The following is a 25,871-nucleotide window of genomic DNA, read 5'->3' as shown; positions in this document are numbered from 1 at the left end:
CCCAGAGCGAGGCCGCTGCTGCCCTGGAGGACGATGAATCAGGTCAGTCGCCTCGATTGTTGCCTAAGGTAATACCCTGAGAGAACCGTTCTTAGAGATCACAGTGATTCATAGAATAAAGAGGTCATTTCTAGGCATGTTGAGATAGATGCCATTGTGATTGTGAGATTGGACATGATCGTAATTTCAACACGCACGTTTGAAAAGAAGATGGCGCCAAGCAACTGATTCACAGCAGAGAAAAGAAAAACCAGGAGAGTTATCTCGAATACCTTGATTAAAATATCAAGTCAAGTTATCATAGATTTAATGCAGATTAGTAGACTTTTCACTACGGTAGGTAGTTATTTCTAGCATCTGGATCTAAGGCCAGAGTATTTCTCGCTCGCTGCTACACGACTACCTATGAAGTCTTGTGTTATTGCCCTTGTTTCAACAGCTCATGACACTGGCGAACTCACTGGGTCTCACGGGGCCCAAACTTTTCATCTGTTCACTCTATTCTACCAGGGCTTTATGATGGCTCAGCCCGAATCGGTGGTGAAACAGACTGGCAGCAGTTCAAGGCACCGCCGTTGGATACTGCCTCTGGTTTCTCAGGATTAGACCTTGACTGGGGGACCTTGGGTCATTATCTATGAGTCCTAGTGGACAACATGTCATACTTCGTTGCCATCGAATTCCATGGTCAAACCATGCTGCGGCATACGGAGTTCTGGCTAATCCAGGGTCGGCAATTGTCATGTGGAAGTTATCAAGTATTGAAAAGAAGTCAGAATGCACCCGATTCCCAAACGAAGCGTGTGGTTACGTTTGTACTTTATTGGGCAACAAACGAGTCAAAATATCTGTGCATGAGATCACATGGAATTAAATCGGCCGGCTTGCCTGGTTCTCACGATTTCCGAGTACAATATCATCAGGGAGGGTGGATCTTTGGGAGATGTAATAGGTTGGCGTAAGACAGGCATCTTAATGAACACATTAAAGGTGAAGAATGCAAGCATATGAAGATATTACAAAGTTATCATAAGATATCATAAGATATCCTAAGTTATTATAAGATATCCTAAGTTATTATAAGATATCCTAAGTTATTATAAGATATCCTAAGATATTATAAGATATCCTAAGTTCAGCATAAGATCATACTTAGTTATGATAAAATAATTAAATTATGGTCAAATCTTGTAATATACTCATAAACCTTGCAGTATCTTGAGTAGGTTGGGTAGCGTGAAACTCATCATGGGATAACCGATAAATCATTTGGATCAACCACATGAGACTGGCGCAATCGATTCCTAAATGTATCTATTATTGTTCAAAGAAGAGACAGGCGTGTTATGTGCAAATTCATCGAAATCTACTGCGCATATTATGAGCCATCCATGTGTACGATACCATGAGTTAAATAACAAACAGGCACCAACTTCAAACCAGAAGATTGTACCTACGTCTTAGTCTTGATAGTCTTTACTCACTGCTACTTAGTTATTGAGCTTACTACTTGTGTTATATCAGTCTCCCCGCTGCTAATTGCTTACTCCCAGACTCCAATAATGCTTTCATTCAAACACCAACAGCATCAGCATCAAAGGCTCTGAGAGCAATCTTGACAAGCATTTGCCACCCTTGGAATACAACATGGTATATCTTTGATGATGTTCAAGAGTAATAGTAGAATAACATACTTGCAATTTCCAGACATGAGGGTGGCAGCAAAAATTACCATAACTCATCATGACCAGTCAAGTGGCCATCATAGAACATCACAAAGCAACTTGAGTACAAATAATTAAGTAGGTAAAAAAGCATCATTCCGTATCTGCATTCTACCCTGTCTATGCTTAAATTCACAGGCCATCAACCGCTCTTGTAGGCTCTGGCCCAACAAGCCCACAACCATCCTTGGACCATTTTTCCATCAGCTCTCATTTTAGTAGTCATAGCCGCCCATGTCCTAGCGCGGCATACCCATGAAACATGCAGAACTTTTCATATGCCTTGGCTTCTCCTCGTCCAATTACCGTAACGACAAAGGAAAATCCACCGTGGCCAGTCGTAAACCCAATCGCCCCTCGCGAGGCGTCGAGGGTGCTCGGTTCTTTGCTCCAGCATCAGTACTCCAAAATATCTACACTGCTGCAATTCCTAACAACATTGTGCATTTATCGGGAAGACATAGCCTTGGTGACAAGGCGCTTGAGAGCAAGCTCCTGCTTCTTGAGGTCCTCAGCGGAAGACTCGTTGAGCTCAAGAGCAGCCATGGCGTCGCTGATAGTGCTCTCGATCTTCTCCTTCTGGCCACGCTTAAGCTTAAGAGACAGAGTGGGGTCAGAGACGATCTCCTCAACACGGCCGATGTAGGACTCGAGTTGCTGCTTGGCCTCGAACTTCTTCTGGAAAGCGTCGTCGTTGCTCTTGAACTGCTCAGCATCATTGACCATCTTCTCGATCTCATCGGTGGTGAGCTTGCCGACAGAGTTGGAGATAGTGATGTTGGCGCTGCGACCGGAGGTCTTCTCGGTAGCAGTGACCTTGAGGATACCGTTGACGTCGACCTCGAAGACACACTCGAGGACGGCCTCACCGGCACGCATGGGAGGGATAGGGGCAAGAGTGAACTCTCCGAGGGAAGTGTTATCCTCGCAGTTCACGCGCTCTCCTTGGTAGACGGGGAATTGGACAGTCTATTACAAGTTAGTGAAACGATTTGTAAAGATTGGGGAGTCGATATGTACCTGCTGATTGTCTGCCACAGTCGTAAAGGTTCTAATGAGTTCATTGTCAGTATAGGTCATCTAAAGTTCATAAAATTTGATGAATGTTGGATGAGGTTGTCTAAATGCTGAAGAGCCTTAGACTTGAAATGTGGGGCGTGTGTGGGGCTCCACACGAAGGCCATGTGAAATGTGGGGCATTGGCACGAGGCTGAGATTTGGCCAAACCACAGAAAGATCACCAGAAATGAGAAACAAAACTTTGGAACTAGTAAATGAACATACCGCTTCTTCAAGGTAGGGCAAGTAGTACCACGGGGAACGACGGGAGCGAAGATGTTACCCTCCATGGCAACACCCAGGGACAGAGGAACGACATCGAGGAGAAGGAGATCGGAGGTCTCAGCAGAGGTAGCCTTTCCAGACAAAATTCCGGCCTGGACGGCGGCACCGTACGCAACGGCCTCATCGGGGTTGATGCTCTTCTCGAGCTTCTTGCCGTCGAAGAACTCGGAGAGAAGCTTCTGGATCTTGGGGATACGGGTGGAACCACCGACGAGGACAATCTCGTCAACGGCCTTCTTCTCGATCTGGGCGTCCTTGAGAACCTGAGCAACGGGCTCAATGGTGCCAGAGAAAGCCTTGGCGTTAAGGTCCTCGAAACGGGCACGGGTGATGGACATGGTGAAATCCTCGCCGTCAAAGAGAGAATCGATCTCAATGGTGGCCTGGGCACCGCTGGAGAGAGTACGCTTGGCACGCTCGCAGGCAGTTCGGAGACGTCGGAGGGCACGGGCATCGCCAGAAAGGTCCTTCTTGGTCTTTCGGCCGAACTCCTTCTTGCAGTGGTCAAGGAGGTTAGTGTCGAAGTCCTGTCCGCCCAGATGGGTACTAAAGTGTGTCAGAATCTCTTGATAGTAATCCCGGACGTATGTTACTTACTCTCCAGCAGTAGCCTTGACGGTAAAGACACCTCCCTGGATGTTGAGGAGGGAGACATCGAAAGTACCACCACCGAGATCGTAGATGAGAACGTTGCGCTCCTTCTCGGACTTACCGGCACCAAGACCGTAAGCAATGGCGGCGGCAGTGGGCTCGTTGATGATACGGAGGACGTTAAGACCGGCAATGGAACCGGCGTCCTTGGTGGCCTGTCGCTGGTTGTCGTTGAAGTAGGCAGGAACAGTGATGACGGCCTTCTCGACCTTCTTGCCGAGCTTGGTCTCGGCAATCTCCTTCATCTATTTGGAGGGGTCAGTAAAAATTGCACTAGTGCGGGGGCGGGGAAAATTGTGCGTACCTTGGTGAGGACCATGGAGGAGATCTCCTGGGCAGAGAACTGCTTGTTCTCGCCGAGGTACTCGACCTCGATCTTGGGGCTGCCGTTGTCATCGACAATCTTGAAGGGCCAAGACTCGATGTCCTTCTTGACGGTAGGGTCATCGAAACGACGACCAATCAGACGCCTGAGAATATCAGTCAGAAACTGGAATTTTGTGCGCTGGAGGTGAGAACAACTCACTTGGCATCGAAGACAGTGTTGCGGGGGTTCATGGCAGCGTTGTTCTTGGCGGCCTCACCGATCAGACGCTCCTTATCAGTGAAGGAAACGAAAGAAGGGGTGGTGAAAGAACCCTGCTCGTTGGCGATGATCTCGACATTGGTACCCTCGTAGATAGCAACACAGGAGTAGGTAGTACCTGTAGGAGGACGGTGTTAGCGAACACTTTTGGTGAGTTGTTCGATGCATTGAGTGTGTTGTCTTTGAGTGTCCTCTGGTGAGGGCATCATGAAGCGAGTCGCCCGATGGCGGCGCACAAGAATAAAACACATCGACAACAACACCAGCCGCATCAGAAGAAAAGTGAATAGACATACCCAGATCAATGCCAATGGCACCGTCATACACTTCGTCCGCCATTTTGTCTTGTCTGAAAGGTTTGTGGTGGAAAGGGAAGAAGGATGAAGAGGAGAAGAAGAAGAACGTGGGGTTTCAAGAAAGGAAATTCTCCCACTCTGATTTTGTGAGCGACGCTGCGTTAAAAGAATAATAAATTTTGGAGGGACCTGTGAACTTTTTCTGCGGGGCGGGGTAGGGAATCCCCTCCACTAAACCTATCGCGGTAAAGTCCCTCGCCTGAGTTTTTTTCAAGGCTCCATTCTTTTTTTTCTCCTTCGATTCTGCTGAGCAACCAAACGCACGCACTTTTGAGAGCGCGAGAAATCGGGAACGAGGTAATTCTAAGCCGGGGATATTGATAATTTTGGTATAGACTATCCGTCGCCAATAGTTTGGCATCGATATCTCATGTTCCATTTTTTTGTCATACATATATTGACAGTCACGCAAACCGCATGCATGCAGTACTTGTGTGGCTAAAGTGCGAGAACGATCTTATGAAATATAACACTGTACTGTGAACCTTGAACCTCGAAAGAGATTTACCATTGCCTCGACAAATCATCACTCAGCCTATGCCCAGTGAGTGGCAAGGATTTAGCCGCCTCTACCTGGATCAAATTTTCCTCTCCGAGTTCCTGATCCTCGGCTGCCTGAGGAAGAACTAGGTAGTTAGTTATCACTGCAGCCCAACTAACAGCTGTCCCTCAAGCTTGTGTACCCAAAGCTTGACGGCAATGCCGACTTTACTATTTGTGCCGCTTTCGGAGCTACGGTGTCTACGAGTTGTCAACTTACTCGCTTGCAGCTACCAGTCCTATCGTAGTATCAGTCTGACTCGCTATCCGACGAATGACGACTCTTTGTGACCTTGAGGGAACTCATGAATCATTCTTGTAATGTCATTCAACATCGAGCCTGTCCTAGCTATTGTCTCTATAACTTAGCCTTAGGGAGCAAGAAAATATCAAACCTTGATATAAGGTGTCAAAATAAACTCAGTAAAAGGTATCCTAAACTTATGCTAAGTAACCTAAGTATTTTTATCATTTAGGATCGAGGCTCAGAGTTTTCTTTCATCCCCTAGGTAGGTTGGTAGCAACGATGGCTTTTTGTACTCATTAGGCATCAATTGGTTAAGTTTTGAACTAGATATGTAGCAGTGATTGTTTCGAGGAATACACAATTGAGTGTTTCAAAGCCCTCTCTGTCTTGTCGTTAAGGCTGCGTTCCACGCCATCTTTTGGACCACGCAGTCTTCTACCACCAGTTATGGGTCTCTTCGCGGCAATATAATCTGGCACATTGAGGATTTGCCCCGGTCTGGGCTGTGCTCTCACAATCTCCTCCTTGAGGCTATCCCTAGCATCGAACACACTGAAGAGGAACTTATCGAACTGGTTGAAAAGAGACAGCTTCGCAAAAACGAGCTGTTCTGTAATTGGGCAAAGGCCGACAATATGCGGCAACATGCAAATTCTACTCCAGAATCTATTGCCAAACGAACTTAGATCAATGCTCAGAGGTACAAGAGCAGGAAAAGACAGCGAGATGACGCGGTGGCCAACAAGACACACTATTGCGACTTGTGTGAGAAGTCTTACACCAGCGCTGGTGAGCTGGAAACACATCGGGGAACGCTTCTTCACCTTCGCCGTGTGGCTCGTGGCGAGAAAGGATTTTCGTGTGCACCTTGTGTTGTTTCTTCCTTTAACCAAATAAGACTCGCCACAGACACCGTAGTCAGACAAGCATCGCAGGAATGTTAGCTAATAAGACACCAAAGTCAGATCACCACCGACCCTCGTGCCTTGCGACGTTGTCGGGGAACAAGAAAATATCGGACCTTGATTTAGGTTATCAAAATAAACTCAGCAAAAGTCATCATAAACTTATGCTAAGTTACCTAAGTATTTTATCATTTAGAATCGAGGTCCTGAGTTTTCTTTCCTCCTTCAGCTCGGTAATAATAATGGCCTTTTGAGACTTGGGCATTACTTGGTTAAGCTTTAAACTAGATATGTAGCAGTGGTTACTTTGAGGAATGAATATACATCAAGAGGGCTGAACAGTACATCTCGAAGAATGTGTGGTGATAGCTATCTTTGCCTACATCGTCGACATGACATAGAAGAAAGGAAACACCTTTCAAGCTATCAGACTGTGCTAGGTTACAGTGAGGATGCTAATAAATGTGTGCTAATTCGTGACAAGACATACTCGTTAATATGGGTTATGCTTGTCAGCTCAGAATGGTAGCCAATAGATAGACCTGCTGTGTTGAGGTCCGATATGCCCTGGCATCTTTTGAGAACGGGCATGATATGGCATCTCAAATCATCCTCGAGTATAATATGTAAATTGTAAATATATCTGCGTCAATGCTGTGGATAGCTTCACATATCCCAGAATGAAAGTGGTAGGTCATGACACCTGCGCAGACACCATCCGGTCCACAGTTGCTAAGAAACTCTTGCACCAAGATTCAGTGCCAACTTACAATCAATCATTGTCCGGCCTATGTCTCATTTGTACTTAGGTTTCAGACCGAGAACCTCAGCTTTCCAAGTCACAGAATCAGAAACTGTGTCTTTGAGAGACGGTGCCTTGGGCTCCCATCCCAGAAACTTCCTCGCTCTCTCCGATTCTCCTCTCGAGTTGATGGCCCACGCAATTCCAGCCTTGTACCCATTTTTTATCACATCTTCAAATGTAACGGACTGAGTCCTAGACTCGGGTATATATCCTTGACGATGAACCTCGTCGGCAACCCAGGCTGCGAGGTCTTTCCATTGGTGTTCACCGCCACTGACAAAGTAGTACCCTTTCTTGCCCCATACTTCAGGGTCTTCTCTCATGGAGGAATCCTGGGTTGCTTCGATAGCTTTGTTGAAAAATTCTGCGAGGTCCTCTACATGAACGTAGTCCCATTTTGCCTGTCCAGCTCCAACGAAAGGTGTGTAGCCAAGTTCAAATGTTGCTCGAGCCAAGCCTGGAACTGTCATGCTAGTCTTGTTGAACAACCCGAGACCAGTTCCGTGGATAACACCGGGTGATACAATGAGGAACTGAGTCAATACTCTGGACAGCATTGTCAACATCCTTGTGGATCGCTTCATTGGGTAGGTTTAAAATACGATCAATGTCGTTGATGTCATGGTAGCTCTGCTCTGGTAGAGGTGGCATACCGCAGCGTTGATTCTTGAGATCATACCAGGTCAGGATACCTGCTCCCGAAAGATGGATGTAGTATCCCGGATTTTCCTTTGAATGACCAGAGGTAAGCCCTCTTTCAATTGCTTTTGCCGCTGGGAGCGAGTCTGCAGATTCTGCGGTGTCTTTTCGCAAGTGTAAGTCATAGTTGTCCTATATTCTTGAGGTAAGGTATGTTGAACTTACGAACAACCACGTCAGCTTCAGACGCCGCCTTCTCAATCACATCGGTGCTCGCGAGGTCCCCATACACGAATTTGACATTGGGATACTTCTTCGAGATGATATTTGCACGATCTTCGCTACGGATATACAGGGTATAGTCATAATTCGGGTGGGCATCGTGTATTTTGGAAAAGGCAGTACCTCCAACGAAACCTGTTGGCAACCGTCAGTTTAGACATGCCCCGCTTCAAGGACAATACTTACCAGTGACTCCAGTACTAGAGAGACAGGTTAGTTTTCTCACTGACCACATATCATACAAAGTGATGTGTGATTGGCGCTTACAGCAAAATTTTGGGTGCCATCGTGGTATTGGCTTTTGTTAAGTTGTATGAGACAAAGTGTTGGGTTCAGTGAATAATTCTCTTATTGTTTGATGGATGTTTCAAACTTCGACAGGGAAAGGAGCAAGGTTGTTCACTTTATTAATGTGTGTAATCCAGAATCTTGTGATGGTTCCAAGGATGCATGTTGCAGCACGTCTTCGTCACTTACGAAGCAAACGTACGGCGTGAAACTAAACTCCGAGCAAATTAAATACAACAATCTAGAACTACTGCCAAGATGACCTAGCCGCATACTTTAGGTGAGATGTACGAGGGAATGGCCAATAAGACAATGTTGTTTGTATCTCAACTGCCAAGTTTGACATCGCAAATGCTAACCTACCCTATGCATATTACAAACCCAGGTCAGACCGGAATTTCCGGTTTGACAGTAAGCACACATAAACCACAAGTTTCCAGGAATGGTTTGAAGCAATGATATCATAAAGAAATGCAAATTTGTCGCAGAGTTCTTCGTAACCGCAATGAAGCAACACTCCTACGGCTTGCTCAGCCACAGTAGGGAGGTAAGAAACCTTCTTTCCACGAGACCTGTATCGTGAGAGGAAATAAATATAGTCCAATTTTATTTATAATTTAGGGTCTATGATAACTTAGTCTAAGTTAAGACTATATCAAAGTACAAGGGACCGAAGAACTTGTCTCGTCATGTTGGATATCTCGCGGGGGCGCCGTTTGTGCTTGATGCTCTATATAGAACCCACTTTGCACTCCGTACCACACTAGCAATATCCTTCAGACAACTTGTTTTGAGCTATTGCCGCTAATTAACGAGAAACTCAATTGCTAACATCAACCAACCCAAGTCGAGCTTCCCTAGCAACTTCGACGACAAGCGGGGTACACGATATCCTCGCTTGTCTCTCTTTAGTAGCTGCAATAGGCAAACCACCAATGAAATCATCACAAGGGATAACCAAACATGGATGTGAATATGGCATGGCATGGCATCGTTTGGGACGATTCCCCCTCACTATAAAAGGCTCACTTCCCCGGGGCTGAAGCTCTTTTGAACTTTCACTTTCGATACCAACTGTCATAAGAACCTCAGATTAACAAAACCACTTCCATCTCCTTGTTCCTCAAACGAGTAAACATGCCCAAGGACTACACCACCAAGAGCTCTGGCACCAACAGCCAGGTTAGACCCACCACCTACACACCTATCTGTGTCACTGCTCACATCTCAGGGTAACCATTATTGCGCTCGAGACTACGGTTCCAGTGCCTCCAACTCGAACTCTTATCATTACTCCAACACGTAGGTGTGAACTGACCAAGATACATATCAAGTGCTGACATTCTATCCAGGGATGGCTCCTACTATTACTCCAACCCCAATGGAAGCACTTACCACAACGATGGTCAAGGTAGCTCAACCTACACGTCTCCCAGTGGCGACACTCACTCGTCCGGCTCTGGCAAGAAATAAGTCTGGAGGAGGAAAGTGGCTGGGTTGATGAGTATGAAAGCAGCATGATGGATTCAATGTAATGGAGTGAGATGGTACTGAGGCTTGGTGCTATGAGTCTATGGGCTCTCGACCAGCCAAAGACCACTTCTCTGAGGGGAAAGGAATGGCCAATCTGAGATTTCAGATGTCATGATCGTGATTTAAGAATAGAGACCTGTCATATTGCCGCATATACCACAGTCACTTGTTTCTATCCCAGTTCACAGGTGGCACATTATGTGACGATTTCTTAGCGGCCTCATTGTGACCCCCAAAGGGTTATGCTCATAATGGTGAAATTAACGGACGATTGGCAGCGGTTTCTGACCACAACTGCTTTCGTGTGCAAGTTCAACAACACGGCACGTAACTCACTAATTACCAAGGGCGACTTTAATGTATGACTATATTTTGAGCAATTCCAAATGTGGTGAGATAAATCAGACTTCTTTCCGAGTCAACTGGTCTTCCCACGCATGTTGCTTTTGGTGAATATGAAACGGTGTAAACCATCAACCAGTATAGAAGCCAAAAGACCACAAAACCAGGCATGTCTCCAGACACTCATGCCTAAGCCCCAATCATTTCTCACCCCATCACGGTGAGTATATCGTTACCTTGCCAAATCCGCTGACGTTCCCAAATACATCTAAAATCGATCCCAAAATCCACCGAGCCATGAGCAATTCCGATTTGGGCCTTCAAATAGAGTAGTGCACTGAAAGTGCGATGATGATTGCGGGATAGACAACAGCCTCAACTAGAAGTTGCTGCTTGAGAGTACCGCGCTGGTCCTTGGTAAGGCACTGCATTTCTCCGTGAGTGTACCACGATATAGTCGAGTTGAGCTTGCCGTAGAGCACGATAGGCCCGATGAAAGGGAAGAAGAGAGTGAGTATCATGACCCACATGAACATTCGCTTTCCACGTTGGGCGACCATGTCAGCATGCTGGCGATGGATACGAATATCCTCGCGGGCCTCCTCGATGAGGCGAGCCTCCCTCTGAGTGAAGGGGCTGTCGGCGAGGGGATCAAACTCAGATTGGCAATGACCGACGCGTCGACTATTGACACTGGTGGAGAAGCCAGGATTATGGGCTCCAGTGCGAGAGATGGAAATGCTTGGTTGGAAGTTTCGATACCACACACGGTGAGTGCTTGACTTTGGATCGGTAGGAGGGGGAGTGTCGAGGATAGCAGACGATGAGACCAGCATATCAGTGACTCTGTCATTCGCTATAACCCTGTCAGTTACATCCACAAATGAAAGCGTTGCAACTTACAATCGCGAGGACGATGCGCCTGAGGCAGTCGATGAAGGTGAAGAATACGGGCAGGTCGCGTGACATCGTCACTCCTGGACGAGGGCCAGAAGCTTCTCTTTGGAGGAGAAGGAGTCTTTGGGAGAGGAGGAGAGTTTGCAGTGCTGATCGTGTTCGACCTTCCCCTGACCCCAAAGTTGCCTGCACTCTGGCTGTGATCCTCTTCACCTCTCTGTCGTTTGAACTGCTGCAGCATCGCAGCCTCAGGGAGACTGACAAGAGGAAACGGAAGACGAGGAATCTTGGACAGGAAATCATCATGAGGAACATGGGCAGGTTGGTCCGAATTGGACTCCTGGAATCGTCTTTTGTACAGTGGCTTGTCAAAAATAGTCAGCGGGGTTTTGGGAGGATCACGACCAAGATTCTTTCGGATTCTATTCCAACTGAAGCCGAAGTACCTTTCGCCGTCTGGCGAAATCGCTTCCTCGGTTTGGGCGTTTCCATGAGGAGCTGCGTCCGAGTCGAGGCTCTGATAGCTGCCTCTCTTGGGAGGCAGGTCTGAGAGGAGGATGTTCTCATGGCTGGGCGTCTGCTCAGATGGCTCCCTGCGGAATAGACTTGAGAAACGGGCGGCAGATTCAGGTAATCGTGACTTGGCCTGAGAAAAGCCGCGAGTTGTGTTGGAGGCATAAGTTCCAGGACCCTCACCATACTGGGGGACAGATACAGGGAGTTTCGTTCCTCTGTCGGTACGAACACGGTATGAGCCGTATTTGTTGGTACCAGGAGGATGTCGAATGATTCTGTCTCTCGAGCCGTAAGAGCGAGGATGAATTTCACGCTCTGTCACGTCGGATACATCAGCGACACTGCTTCCAGTTCCCTTTGCAATGCTGTCGTGATAGTCTTGCTGCATCGAGTCGAAGGCATGCTCGGTCGTGACAGTCTGCCAATCACCCTCCGTACCAGTGAGAGGTCGATTCTTGACAAGAGAAGCAATTTCACCTTGTAGTCGTCTATCAGGGACGGGGACACGGCGAATCGCTTTTTCCTCCCGATGAACAGGAACTTTGACCTCTTCATCGACATTCTAAGTCGAACAAATAGCCGCAGAATTGTAAAAGGATGCAACAGGAGCAACTCTCTGTGAAGCGACGGGAAAGCTTCCATCAGCAAATCGCGGGAGTGTTTCCTTTGAGGAGACGGCTAAGCCGGCTAAGCCGGCTTGGTGCAGCGCATTACTGACTTCTCGCTCTGCCGATGAACGTAGAAAGCCCGAGTATGCATCTGTGTCATACTTGAAGGGGTCTTCATCGCTGTCGGATGAGGCACGAGAGTACCTTCCGAGTGTGTTAGGTGCATGATTGTTCGGTGCGTAGTCCTCGGGATCGCAAGGGGCGCAAGTGTCTGGGTCTTTGTTGCGAGGTGATTCGCTGTAGAAGCTGGACGCGGAGTGAAACGAGTGCAAACGGGGAGCTGATCTCGGCACATTTCGCACGGACGGGTCGCCGGGTGAGACGAGCTCAAAGTTGTGCGTTTGCGGTACCCAGAGATTCTGATTCGGCTGAGACTGGCTCTGCTGTTTGTTCTCAAAATTGAAGTTGCCTCGACGTTTCAGCGGTCGATTTGAAGATTCGGCATGACTTTCAAACGCATCCTCTCCGGCGACCGTTTCCCATTCGGAATGGGCATGATCATCGCTTAAAGGCTCATTGATCTTTGGCACAGCGAGGCCAGCTTCCTCATTGTTGAGTCGTGATGGACGCTCAGCGACAAATCTAGTTTGGTCTGGGCTCATGCAGCGAGACATGACAGGACCGGGAGATGAGAAGTCGCGTAGCTGAACACCATCCCCAACCTCAATTCCAGATGTCGCAAAAGGATCCGAATGACATGAGATGGAAGATGAGGTGGTGTTACGCCCGTGACGCGTATCTCGGGCCGAATTGTCGCTCTCAGTGTATGGAAGCGACTGTGGACATTAGTATTTGAGTGCTTGTAAGTGAGAGAGTGTGTTACTTACATTTTCGGATAGAGGTTTCATGTTGAAGCTCGAAGGAGCTTCAAGTATCTAGAAAGGAGTAAAGCTTTGAATGAATAAGGGTGCGATAAGATAGAGTGAAGTGAGGCACAGAAAAGAGAGGAAACTGAAAGATCTTCGTGAGTGATTTGAATTCAAAGCAGACCGAGATATTCTTGAACTGATCAACAAATAGTTTCAGAACGCGCAGTGCTGTTATAGCGGACTGTCTGTTTCAAGCAGCGTTGGCTTTTGGCGTGTGCGTGAAACGGTGTTTATCACGACGGGTCGAAGAGCTGGATGATTGAGAGGTGAGTGAGACGGACGACTGCGCTCACTACAGCGCGGAGATTTCCCCGGCCTGGGCTGAAGATGTTGACTGAGGCACCAAATTCGTCATGCTTGAGGCAGTGAATAAAACGGGAGGTTGGAGGGCTCTGAGGATTCACGTTGGAAGGATGAGGTGTGGCAGCATTCTGGTGGGAGCAGTGCCAACAGCTGCCAGGAATCAGAGTACGCTCAACGGTATTTCAGGGATTAACCAAGGGCTCTTATGAGCCCTTTCTCTTTATTTATATGATAGAAGAATCATTTTAGTCGAAACTGAGGGGAAAAGAAGCCTTGGGGTTGTCAGATGATTCAAGATGTTGAAGGATGTCCTGCTTAAACTCAACATCAACTCAACAAACGATATCACCACTTAAGCATAACCTGACTATTTTGTTACAATTTCCTAATCTGTCTTTGATTGATAATTGATATAGTCTGGGCTATTTGAAGTCTGGTAGCTTCGATACCTCGTGTACTGGCCAAGGTGTTGAGGTGCTTAAAGGCGTGGTTTGAGATTGCCTGTCTGCACTTGACGTCAGGATGAAGGATTCCTTCTTGCTGATGTTGGCTTAAATCCTCATGCTACATAAAAGTGTCAATTCTTTTTTTTTTATGTCAATCATAGCAACTGACTAGTCGGTTCAGTTTTTGGAATAGGTCGTCGTTGAGGAGCAATACGGATCACTACTTTTAGTATTATGACAAAGTTAGACTACCCAAGGTAAGCTAAGGTAGTCTATAAAAACTCCCCTAAGCTTATAATAGGTACCAAGCATATTATTTCTAACCTTGGACGATTTGCGGATAGTTAATGCCCAATTATAGAACATTTCCCTTCTGCTGGTCAAGACTGTACATACCTACCTTGACTGGTCTTGATCGAGATTGGCTCCTCGAAAACCCTCCAATTGGAGGCTCTTCCGTGCAGCAGTTGACACATTCATGGCCAGTTAGTTAAGACATTGGGCGTCAGAATAGGCGTAAGGCGCCTTTTTGTAACTGCCGGTTCGTCCGATCGCTTATCGCGACAATCCCAGTCAATCAATGTCGAGCCAATGTCAAGTCAAGGTTGTCACAATGTCCATTGTCAATCCTTCCAACCCCTTCGACCCTCGACCCTCTGACCCTCGACCCGCCCACTCGCTCCTTTTCCCATCAGATTCAACCCGATCTTGACCCAACCCAACCCAAGTTGTACCTGTCATTGTTAATGTCGCTGTCACGCTTGCATCGCAGCACTAACAAGACGACTTTACTGCACTCCCCCCTTTGAAGCCATCTATCTCAAGAAATACTCCAGTACGGAGTAGTTAACTACAGTACAAGCTTTGCCAAGCTCGCTTCCCGTCTGGCCACTCCACACTTTGGTTTAGGAATCGCAAATCAGCGTGGCGATCGAGTCGAATCGATCCACGACTACCTTAACTTACCAACCAACAGCCCGACCAACCGAAGCAGCTCTCTAGCTCTCTCTCTCTGTTCAACTCTACTTTATCAACAAACTCTAACGTTTAGCTCATTGGGTTTCTCGAGGGTCATACTAAGACAATAACAATGACAATGACAATGTCATTGTGCGCACAAACTTCGAGTCACTGGGACGAGCTCCCCCATGAGATCCTCCTTCAGATCTTGTGCTGTGAGTTGAACCCAGCTTACCTTACCTTGCCTCACGCCTTAATTCTTATCCCTCAGTACCCCGCTATCGCATAAACCTCCATTACCGTTCCATAATCAATTCCAATTGCCTGCCTTACTGACCACGTGTATTTTTGCTTCATCAGACCTTGAGCCTCATCAATTGCCCAAACTTCAACTTGTTTCACGAAATTTCAGAGAAGTTGTTCTTGACGATGAATTGTGGAAACATCACTGTTTTGAGCGCTCATCATGGTATGCCTTTCTTCGAAATCGCAGAAAGGTCTTTGCATCTCTACCCGAGTCATCTTTAAGTAATGCCACAGAAACTGAAGACGAAAATGGTTCTCTACTGGCCCAAAATGATTCATGTCGATTTGACAAACGCCATTATCAATTCCTCCAAGATATGGCAAACTGGGACCCGGCATTTCCTGACGAGCATGTCTCGTGGTATAACGAATACATCCAGCGTCAGGGACCGCCGGCTATCAACTGGCTTGAGACGCCACACCTGAAACAAGGCACTATGGAGCATTTCATCGAGGTCAGAGGTATGGCCCTATTCAGCCCTAACAATGGCGATGATGGCATTGGCAGTTTGATGGCCGTCTCACCTCTCGATGACGGGTCTGTATGCCTTTGGGACGTCAATGGCACCAGGGGCAAACGAGGGGGCATTATCGCGACCAGTAAACCAGACATCCTGTTCTTCGACGGCCGCGGAGATCAGAACACGAGGCGGTCCAAAAAGATCGACACAGGTGTCACTGAATGCGTCAGTGTTAATAACAGCAGCAACAGGGCTGTCTTTGCTGTGCAGAGTCGTAAGTGCCGAAACGATAATCGACTGTGCCTCACTAATAACTGCAACTGTAGATCTCATCGAAGTCGATCTCAGCCGCCTTGAAGTTGTAAACCGGCACTCTTTCGAGTGGTCAATCACAACGTTATCACAGATCCAGGATGGTATCCCAATGACGGTTGGCACCTCATTGGGTATTCATCTTCAAGACTTCAGGGCGCCATCACAATTCCATGGGGATGTCGTGGAGAGGCTAGATATTCCCGGGGAGGAGGAAAATCCGTTCAAGGGAATCTTTGATCCGAATCCTTTGCCGCCGTACGCCTCATTGTCTCAGCCAACGCCAACAAGCATCCTACACCTACCAAGGCCAGCCGGCGATAGTGCAGTGTCGGACGACATTTACGTGGCGGGGAGGTTCTCCAATATTCTTCATTACGATAGGCGCCACTTCCCAAAGATCGTGGGGTCCATTTACTCGGGCTCAAGGCTGTCCAGTCTGGCGGCACTGCCTTATCCATTCTCCACATTGGACCATGAAGTACGACGTCGTGGAGAACTCACAGCTGAGAGGGTCCATGAAACCAAGACAGCTGGTAGCGGCAGAACTCTAATCGCAGGCGGAGAGTACAAGACCAAGGGCTCGCTCGAGGTATATGGTCTGGACGCTGTCGACCTGTCAAGTGACGGGCCAATGCAGCAGAACTCAACTATGAAGAATCGGTATACTGCAGCTTCATCCATCATTCTGTCGGTGATCAACCACGGAACGAAGGTTGCATTCTCAGATGGGGCCGGGCAGATTAAGTGGTTTGAAAGGGACGGATATACCGAGTGCCGTCGGATCAAGGTTGGGCACAGTGACGTGCCCACTCAAGCATCACTCTTCGCTTCCATGCCAGGGTCCGACGATCTTGCAAGGAAGATCTTATCCACCAGGACAAGGCAAGATCGTGACCGACCAAACGAAGACAATGTCATCTTCTGGACAGGAGATAAACTTGGTATGGTTAGTTTCACGGGAGACACCTTGTTCACGCCCGACGATTTCCAGGAGAAGAACAAGGAGGTCGCAGCAGATGAGCGCCAGCGCCAGCAATATTCTCAGAGGATGCGGGAAGCACTGGAGAAGCAGGCCGATGATGCTAGGTTTGTTCAAGGACTTGGATTGTAATAAAAAAAGAGGGCGATTGGATCTAAGAGGGCGATAATGGGGAGGCTTTCGGCGACATTGCGAAATATGGAGAGGATCTGTCGAGCTACGCATTTAGGATGAAAAGGAGGCTCTAACAAAAGAAATAAGTAATCCCGGTACATAGAAAAATAACTCAATCTTTTGACTGTGAGTGAGTGCCGCCGCACGATAGCACCATCACGAGACACAGTGATCGTCGGTGGAGAAAGGGTCTTTTGGGGTCGAAACGTTGGTGAATACTGAATAATGAGGCGCGTGGCGAAGAATTTGGTGGATATAGTAGTTGAGCGGGCACTAGGAATGAATGATGGGCAAAAATAACAAGCATAAAGCTGGTAACATCAATACTACATAGGAAAAGGATGCTTGCATCCGGGTGCAAGATGATGAGGGCTGATTTATGCAAGCAAGACATTAGTGTTGTGGTTGTAGTCAGAATTAGGCGAAGCTGATGACGATGATGATGGATTGTAGATTGTCTTGATCGAACCCCATGAGAGGGCTGTCCTGAATCTGTATTTACGAGACCGATCTTGGTCGTACGGTGTTACTAGAAGAAGTGGAGTGTAAAATCACCGTGCTCAGAGCACGATCCAAGTCTCAAGAGTCAAGCTGAGGCTAAGAGACAGATGAGACGAAACCAGAAACACGGCAGCTCTACGGTGTAGACCGTAGATGAAGTCCACGATATCCCTGGCAGTCAATATCAAAGAGCCAAGCTAGCCTGGCATGGCATGTTATGGCATTTCATACTCGAAGCTGTCACTCGCACTCTCAGATCTCAAGTTGACGACAGCGGCTTGATCGCAGAGCCCGTGCTTCAAACAGAACCCTGGTGTATCATTAATTACCGGTTCTTCTACAGTATGTCTTTGCAAAACATGGAACGAATAGACTTCCAGAAATGCCAGGGAAAGGAAAAGCATCGATTGACATGAAGTTCAAGAAAACCAGGGCAACCAATCGCAGACAGGGATCTACACCCCCTGGCCAATGAGGGTCTCGGCAGAGTGAGCGCTTACGGACAGGTCAAGACGGCAGATTCTGTTGCTTATCGGGACAAGTTAGAAGGCCTCAATGCTGTATTGGGCTCTCGACATTAGAGAAACCACGTATGAGCCTCAATGGGCATCGCCAATAGGGGTAGGCAGTAAGCCCTGTGAAGTACGGATGGATCTCTGCTATAGCCAATTGCTCGTACAAAGTAGGTACACGCATGATTGCAGCCAGATCCAAAAGGGTATCCCGGCCTCGGACACGCGGTGCTCGTCAACCCTTGACGGGAAGTGGACTTGGTAGTGGAGATAACCATGGTGCGTTGTCAGCTTGACAGTCAGTGAGTGAGTGAGTGCCTGGTGTTTAAGTTCGCCTTGCTGAGGAAGCCTGCCTACCTGCTCCCAAGCTAGACGATGAAGCTCCGGCCAGGTCTTGGTCTTGGTCTTGGTTCTTAAGCTCATGTGCCGTTGTCTATCATGCCAAGAACGAGAGATTCATTGGAGAAGAGGCCTCAAGTAATCGACAGTGGCTGATCTGCTGCTGCCCTGGATGCGGAAACTCAATGGGAAAATCCCTAGGGGAAGATCAGAGTCAGTCCGACGGTTTCGGCCGGGTTTTCCTTTTTATAGAAAAAAAAACGGGCGCATCTCGTCCGACTGAAGGGAAAGGGGCTTGACTACTACTGTATACTTGGTGTGAGAAACTATCGTGACACAGTGACTGTAGTGTAGAGAAAACAAGAAAAATATCGGGCGAATACAATTACACCGCTACATAGAAATAGAAATAAAACACAGACACAGCCAAGGTGTAGAGGACGCCATGCCAGTTGAGGGTTGGCGACAGAACGGAAGATGGAAGCAATCTCAAGGAACAAGGCAGGGTTCCTCAGTCTAACCGCAAGTAATTGATGGCTGTTGTACTCTGTAAATGGATGTCAATGAATCTCATGAAGGCATTCTGTAATCATCCAGTAGTTGAAGTGAGGCGCCTCTTAAATCCACAGAAACGGTCCATCTCACAGTTGTCGTGTCATTGTCATCCATGCTGCCTCCCACCACATCCGATCCCGAATCAATTGAACCTCCTACAGCGCCTCACAAACCACCAGAGACAAGGATTCCCCAGCGCAAGAGACACCTGCTGTGGGCTGTGATGAGGCCGACAGGGGTGTGTGGCCCCCCTGTATTGCTAGGCCCTGTCAGTTGGCGACCGACGTTTAACAGCAACGGGACTAAAACCAACTAATCGATCGCCCTGAAAACGAGATAAGTTAGTGGATTTGGGTCCATTCCATTCATTCCATCATATTTGGTCCTGGCTCGTCCCGCGATTGCAGCAGCTGAGCTGAGATTGCTGTGCTGTGCCGTGCTCTGTTCTGCTGTAACTGTAACAGTCTTGTATCAGACAGGAGGTTACCACAAAGAACTTACGGTCAAGCTTGGGGTCTGAGACCATCGAATTTCTCGATCCTTGAATGCATTTCTCAACGTAGACTTTTCCATTATTATTATTATCATCGTCTCTTCTGTTTCTAGTTTGTTTTATCTTTTCCCTCTTTCTTTTCTCGTCTCTTCTCCATTCTTCGGATCCAATTCCTACCCGACCGCCCCCAGTCCTTCTCCTCATTAACTGGGCTCCTTGGGCTGCTACTACGACTGTGACAGCGCTGCAACTCAACTCAACTGGCACTGGACTGCTCACGCGTCGTCTCTGTCTCGTCTCGTCAAATCCGCCACCCCAAGACCGTCCACCGGACTCACCGACATCGATCCTCCAACTCAAAGCTCTCTTCTTTCACCTACAAAAGTCATCTCGAAATTGTCCAAGCTTCTCGGAGAATCACATACTGTAACCCCCTATGTGATCCTCTCTCTATCTACGCTTATCAATTCCCAACAAAAATCACACACCCCCCGGCTCAGGTCGATGAGCATGTCCCATGGCCTTTTGGGTGGTTGACGGGGGTCGTCCGCTTGGTGTTACCGCTACTGTTGCCGCTACCGCTACTGCTACTGGCCGGGGTCCCTACTATGTGGGTGGTAAAAGGCGAGTGAGCGTCTCCGAAGGCGGCGATGGCTTCACTTTTGATACCAAAAGGACCAGGTTCGCCGATGAGCTTCCCTACGACGCCTACGACCATGCACCCATCTCTGTCGCTGTGGCTGCAGCTGCATCTGCACCAAGTGGTTATGCTTCATCAGATCATGTATCGCCTTATTACCCACAACCACAATCGGCATTCCATTCTGGAGTTCACATTATCAACAAAGCATATCCACACAATCACCCTTTTGACCATGAGGACGAATTCTTCTACAACCAAGACATTAAACACTATCCTCCATTGATCCATCGACCTGACTCAGCTCCCGTCAAGAACCTCTCGTTTCTCGTCATTCGCGAACGTTCACCAACTCCAGAAGGACCCGATTTCCCCTCTATCGATGCCGCCTTCGGTCCAGCTCCCGAACCCCGGCCGGGACATGTATTCGGCCCTTCCGGTCCAGCTCCGGCACCTACTCCGGCGCACGCTCCCGTCGCTGATGCATGCGCTATGGAGCGCACAGCATCTGGTCTCTCCATCTCCTCTGATACTACTCAGCCGTCACTCGCCAGTCTATCACCCGCCGCCGACGAAAACGACCCAGGATTGTTAAGTGACCTCGCTGCCGCACGTCTAGTCCGTGATCACGTTGCCAACTTTGGTTCCAGTCGTCGAAGGCATCGCACCACCGACTCACGCCACGGCCGTATTCTAAGAGCGCTCATCAACCCCAAGTCTCGCGCAGCAGAATTCCCCCTGGACAACGACGCATTGCGCAGCATCTTCTCGGCTGCAAACGAACTCTTCTTCTGTAACCGTCTTGCTGGCCGGGTCGCATGGGACTGGAGTCACCCTGCAAGCGCGCAGTATCAGGCGCACATTGTTGGCACCACAGCGGTACGACGTTCCCGTGACGGAGGCTACGAGACACTCATTGTTCTTTCGTCACCTATTCTCCAGGATACAAAGTACAATCGACGGCTTCTCATCTCGACATTCTTACACGAGATGATCCACAGCTATCTGTTTGTGGTATGTGGTCTCAAAGCCCGCCATGAGGGTGGTCATACCGAGGGTTTTCGCCAGATTGCAGATACCATCGACCGCTGGGTTGGACATAGCTACCTGCGACTCAGTGAGATGGACGCTGATCTGGAACATTTCCGCGAACATCCCTCCTGTATGCATGATCAGCACCAGGTGCGCAGTCGAAGTGCAGACGAGCACCACAGGGTACCATGGCGCAGTGAGAGATGGGAGGATGGAGAGCGAGATGCTCACTATCCAACCGAGCTTCATCCACGACCGCATCCTAGTCTTCATGACTGGGAGCGACATGGGCGAGAGGGGTACAGAGCCCATGATGTCCGGAGAGGAATCTCACCATACGTTTACTAAGCGTGGAAGTGACCCTCGAAGGTCGCCCACGTATTGTTCGTTTAGCTGATCAGGTATGCGGCTCAAAACGACCGCAATGCTGATATTGTATGTCATGATGATCATGACTATCCATTTTTCACCACGCATTACCGCCATTTTACATCAAAACTAACCGCGGGAGGTTGCTTATTTCTTTTTAATCTCAAGACTATCTTATGGGCTTGCTTGGTCTTTACAATATGATTCCCCCTTTTTCTTTTCACAGCGCGGCAGTGGGCATTACATGGGCGTTGATAACGGAAGCATCATCACGGGCAGGGTAAGGGCACATCATATAACGTCAAGCAGTGATATAGGCGCTGCGAGGCTTCTTTTTCAAACGTGTGGGAAAAGTATCAAATTATTATTATACCAATGGCTGGGATTTTCTTTGTGCAGGATGGGACATCAATATATCATGGTGGCGAAGATTGAAAAGGTGGCATCATGATGAAAGATCTATATAAACTACAATTTGGTAGCAATATCAAGAAAGATTTAACGCTTTTACAATTCACTACTTCCGTCATTAGATGCGGGATGTTATGGAGCTCTTGATTCTAGTGTTCTCACATCAATCATTCTTTATCACTGTTGTCTTAGGAGAACGTAGCAATTTTTATACATAGGTATACGCAGTACCCGTTTACTGTCGTTATGAATCTAGAGATGCATCGCATTGCCACAAAACTTGATAATAGAAATGAAAGAATAGAGCGCTATATAGCTAATACTTACTAGAGTAGTTGTATGCAGTTAAATAGCTTTTATAGTGTGTTGCTGTTGTGTGAAGTGAACTGAAGTAGTTCTGTAATGGTGATGGTGATGAGGATGAGGGAAGAAAGTGGCTCACACTCTGAAATTTCTGGAGTTTTTTATAGGTTTCAGGAACATGCGGCTTGCCTCTGGGAGCTTTTGTTAACTACCTATACATCTAGTCTGGCTTCCAATAAACAAGCTTTTATCAACAATAATAAATTATTTCGAGGTAACAATATGACAGTACATAATAAGACAGGATAGAACAGGGCATGACAGGACAGGAGAGCCGAGTTCTATACTAATTCTATTCATAATAGGGAGAAAATATATCCTCAAAACATGCCATGAACCCGGTATATTGTATGAGGAGTCTTTGGTATCTTCAAAGCAAATTGCTGAAGTCCTCACTTTCGTCCAGTCATAGTTCCGTAGCTTTGTTCTACAGACCTTGACTTGGTCTTGGTCAAAGGCAGCTCCTCTTCAGAATCAGAATCAGAATCAGACGTAATCGCTGAATCTTCAGGTAACAATATTGTACTCGATGAAGACGAAGCCTGGTCATTTTCCGTGTCACTATTCTCTGCTGAGCTCGGAGCAGAAGCGGAAGGGCCCTCTCCTTCCTCAACGAGGTAAGCTGGGATAGCCCCTAAGATAGCAATGAACGCGAGGAAGAACCATGCAGTTACAACGTAGCCATGATCGGCACCCCAGGTGAAAAGAGCACCTGTCGAAGCTGGACCGAGTGCACGACCTAGACCACTGAAGGTTGTGGCGTAACCATTGAGCGTGCCAAGTACACGGAGAGAAGTGCAGGAGTTTGTCAGAAGGATAGTGACAGATGGAAATGCGACAATGATCCCAGCAGCCTTGATAAACATAACACCCATGAGAGCGGTCATGCGGCCCTTGTGTGTCGGGAATAGAACACAGTAAGGGGTGAGGAAGTAAGCAAGTGGCATGAGAAGACCTAAAAGATATTAGAGACTAGCAATTCGAAAATGATGACTTCTAACTTACAGCAGACCCTAAAGCAACGCAAAACACCGAAGCGAGCAACAATTGAAGGGTAGATCAGGAACTGAACAGCGCAGCATACGACGCCATAGACGGTGTATATGGTGCCAACCTCACTGTGCTTCATGCCAAATCCCCCTGAAAAGTAGAATGGAAATGAGGTATTCTCAGGATTATGCTTTTCAACTGGGTGTCTAAGGAAAACACTGAGGATCTGATCATAAGCCACGGAATGGAATGCGAGAAGTGTATAGATCAAGAGGTTCATGGCTGTTGCACGGGTAATGACGCGTTCTTTCTTAGCATGTTCTGAAGCTTCGTGTGTCCTCTTCTTTGGTACTGTCTTGTTAGGTAGAAGCGGTGAAGTAGCTTCGCCATCTACAAACGAAGCTCGACGGGTAGAGGGTGCTGGACGAGTGGTCTTGAAAGAGCGAGTGATACGCTCACATACCAGGAGACCCCAATCTCGGTGTCCTCGCTTACTGGGAAGTGTTTCCTAGGTTTGTTAGTGATGATGTGCAGTTAATTCTTAACACAGACTTACATGGAGAAACAGGGCTGCAATGGTAGCTGAGAATAGAAAGAAAACCATGAGAATCAAATTTGGCAGGGCAAAGGGAAAGCGCTTGAAGAACTCGATATGGCCAAAGATTTCGGGATATTGTTCTGCAGGTTCAGCGAAGAGACCTCCGAAACTGGGTCCAATGATAGAACCCAGACTCCAAACAATAGGCATGATGGAGAATGCCCTTGGTTGAAGTTCCCTCTCAGGGACCAGCTCAGCAACCACTGTTCTGATGATACCGACTAGAGAACATTAGTGAGAAGTTCTGTGTAGTCCTCGTCTTACACACCATTTCCGTTTCCACCTCCCATAATGGCTCGGACAATGATGGCCATAGGTAAATTCGTAGACATGCCCCATACTATGAAGCAGATCATTGAACTCATCAGGCCAAAGATTATTATCGGTTTGCGGCCATAGATATCGGAGGCCTTTCCCCAAGCCACAGCAGTGGTACTTTGTGCTATAGAGAAGACACCAGATGTGAGTCCTACCCAACTTCCAACCTTGTTGGTAGGAACACCAAAGCTGCTGACCATGCTGGGCAGATATGGGAAGACTGAGCTGTAGGCCATGGGTTCGGCAATTCTGGCCATGGCTATTGATAGGTCAGCGGAGATCGGATGGAGCGGGATACCTGGACTGGACCATATGAGCTAGATGTGTTTTCATGTTATAGTGCCTCTATTGTTGATGAGAAACGCTCTATAAGATTCCATATATGGGCGCACACTTTCGGACGGGAATAATGGGGAATGGTAATGACTTGGTATTTGGCTGAGGCTCATGGTATTTGGACCGTGAACCATGCTCGTATATTGGCATCTTGATACCAAGCAGGTGAAAACACAACAAGGTACCTATACCTATTTCAAGGTTTTCTACAGGTAGCCATGAAATGATGAAATACTAAAACTTACCCAGAATCGCCAGTTGCTGCTTGGGCAGCTTTGGACCGTCCTTGGTCGTCATCGCGAGGAACGATGGCGCAAAGAGTAACAGTGGAGAGGGGAGGTTTGAAGTAATAAATTTTCTTGTTTCTAACAAAGACCAGCGAGTATCATGTACAACGAGACGGTGACACGAAGGATGGTTAATCTGGATATACGATACACACGATCAACTCATCAATATCTCAACTCTTGCACCAAACAATAAGGGAGGGAAAACAGGAAGAAGTTTCGGTTCACAGTCACAGTTACAAAGTAGTAGAAGAGGTCAAGCCAAGCAAGCCACCAGAAAAGATAATTATGGATCATTGAGGCCAGAAACGGTTTGGTCGGCACAGACAGGGTAGTGCAGAAAAGGGTTCCGATCCACTGCTCCAACCTCCAGAGGACGAACCCGCCCGAGCAGGGATATTATGGACAATTTTGCGGTCAGGAGCCTGATAATTGGAAGAAAATGCCCCCAACTTTTCCAAAAAGGCCCGCAGGTTTAAAGCCCGTGGGTGTGAATGCCTGGTAAAGGATGGGGTCACAGGAGCACTTTGTAATGCATACTCGCCCGGGGGTTTGCTACCATCGTCTGCTTTCCGTGGGAAGATTCTTTCTGTGAGACATCGGTGAGATAGCATGACGCACAGGATAACTTACTTGGACGGTAGTTGTAGACAGTATGGCGAGGTAACGTCAGTACAGTGAAAGTCTTACTCTGTAGGCGAGAATCAGTTGACCTTGGCTAGCTTGGGTAAGGCGAACTCGGCTTGTCTGGTGCAACCATTATTACTTGATTATCTCGATTTTAGTCCGGGGTCAACCATCATCTTGTCACTTGTCTCTGCCGCCCCCCGAAAGCGGCGCGCCCTACGGAGTAAAGTGCCTAGAGTACCTAGAGTGCTTCAGTCATCCCGTCCTGCAAGCCTCCGGATGTTCCCCGCTTTGTCTCCGCTCTATTGCCGTGCCGAGCACTTGGCTGGTCTGGCGGCGGATCACCATCTTTAAAGGTTTCTGT

The 25,871-nt window shown here is 47.8% G+C and overlaps 7 protein-coding genes across 7 annotated transcripts; 3 read left to right on the top strand and 4 right to left on the bottom strand.

Annotated features, from left to right (window-relative positions):
- Positions 1-2,171: 2,171 nt before the first annotated feature.
- Positions 2,172-4,644, bottom strand: FTJAE_9749 (heat shock SSB1; the record flags this gene model as incomplete). Its single annotated transcript, XM_037356701.1, has 7 exons — positions 2,172-2,693; positions 2,745-2,775; positions 3,009-3,614; positions 3,666-3,964; positions 4,024-4,189; positions 4,246-4,423; positions 4,602-4,644. The coding sequence occupies 7 exons, from the start codon at positions 4,642-4,644 to the stop codon at positions 2,172-2,174; spliced, it is 1,845 nt and encodes a 614-aa protein (XP_037203220.1).
- A 2,504-nt stretch (positions 4,645-7,148) lies between these two features.
- Positions 7,149-8,366, bottom strand: FTJAE_9748 (nucleoside-diphosphate-sugar epimerase; the record flags this gene model as incomplete). The annotated part of the gene is made up of 5 exons (XM_037356700.1): positions 7,149-7,615; positions 7,683-7,961; positions 8,023-8,214; positions 8,266-8,279; positions 8,347-8,366. The coding sequence occupies 5 exons, from the start codon at positions 8,364-8,366 to the stop codon at positions 7,149-7,151; spliced, it is 972 nt and encodes a 323-aa protein (XP_037203219.1).
- Positions 8,367-9,504: 1,138 nt separating this feature from the next.
- On the top strand, positions 9,505-9,840 carry FTJAE_9747 (uncharacterized protein; the record flags this gene model as incomplete). Its single annotated transcript, XM_037356699.1, has 3 exons — positions 9,505-9,549; positions 9,599-9,669; positions 9,720-9,840. The coding sequence occupies 3 exons, from the start codon at positions 9,505-9,507 to the stop codon at positions 9,838-9,840; spliced, it is 237 nt and encodes a 78-aa protein (XP_037203218.1).
- Positions 9,841-10,562: 722 nt separating this feature from the next.
- FTJAE_9746 (uncharacterized protein) lies at positions 10,563-13,171 on the bottom strand (the record flags this gene model as incomplete). Its single annotated transcript, XM_037356698.1, has 4 exons — positions 10,563-11,098; positions 11,146-12,217; positions 12,374-13,099; positions 13,151-13,171. 4 exons carry the CDS (start codon positions 13,169-13,171, stop codon positions 10,563-10,565), a joined length of 2,355 nt encoding a protein of 784 aa, XP_037203217.1.
- A 2,159-nt stretch (positions 13,172-15,330) lies between these two features.
- Positions 15,331-17,094, top strand: FTJAE_9745 (uncharacterized protein; the record flags this gene model as incomplete). The annotated part of the gene is made up of 3 exons (XM_037356697.1): positions 15,331-15,370; positions 15,442-15,942; positions 15,995-17,094. 3 exons carry the CDS (start codon positions 15,331-15,333, stop codon positions 17,092-17,094), a joined length of 1,641 nt encoding a protein of 546 aa, XP_037203216.1.
- Positions 17,095-20,053: 2,959 nt separating this feature from the next.
- On the top strand, positions 20,054-21,556 carry FTJAE_9744 (uncharacterized protein; the record flags this gene model as incomplete). Its single annotated transcript, XM_037356696.1, has 1 exon — positions 20,054-21,556. One exon carries the CDS (start codon positions 20,054-20,056, stop codon positions 21,554-21,556), a length of 1,503 nt encoding a protein of 500 aa, XP_037203215.1.
- Positions 21,557-22,743: 1,187 nt separating this feature from the next.
- On the bottom strand, positions 22,744-24,890 carry FTJAE_9743 (tetracycline resistance TCR1; the record flags this gene model as incomplete). The annotated part of the gene is made up of 5 exons (XM_037356695.1): positions 22,744-23,306; positions 23,357-23,849; positions 23,898-24,160; positions 24,208-24,516; positions 24,839-24,890. 5 exons carry the CDS (start codon positions 24,888-24,890, stop codon positions 22,744-22,746), a joined length of 1,680 nt encoding a protein of 559 aa, XP_037203214.1.
- Between the last annotated feature and the right edge of the window lie 981 nt (positions 24,891-25,871).

This window comes from Fusarium tjaetaba (assembly GCF_013396195.1).
Source record: "Fusarium tjaetaba strain NRRL 66243 chromosome Unknown NRRL66243_c0000223, whole genome shotgun sequence".
Classification (NCBI taxonomy): domain Eukaryota; kingdom Fungi; phylum Ascomycota; class Sordariomycetes; order Hypocreales; family Nectriaceae; genus Fusarium; species Fusarium tjaetaba.
This window is presented reverse-complemented; position numbering and strand designations above follow the sequence as displayed.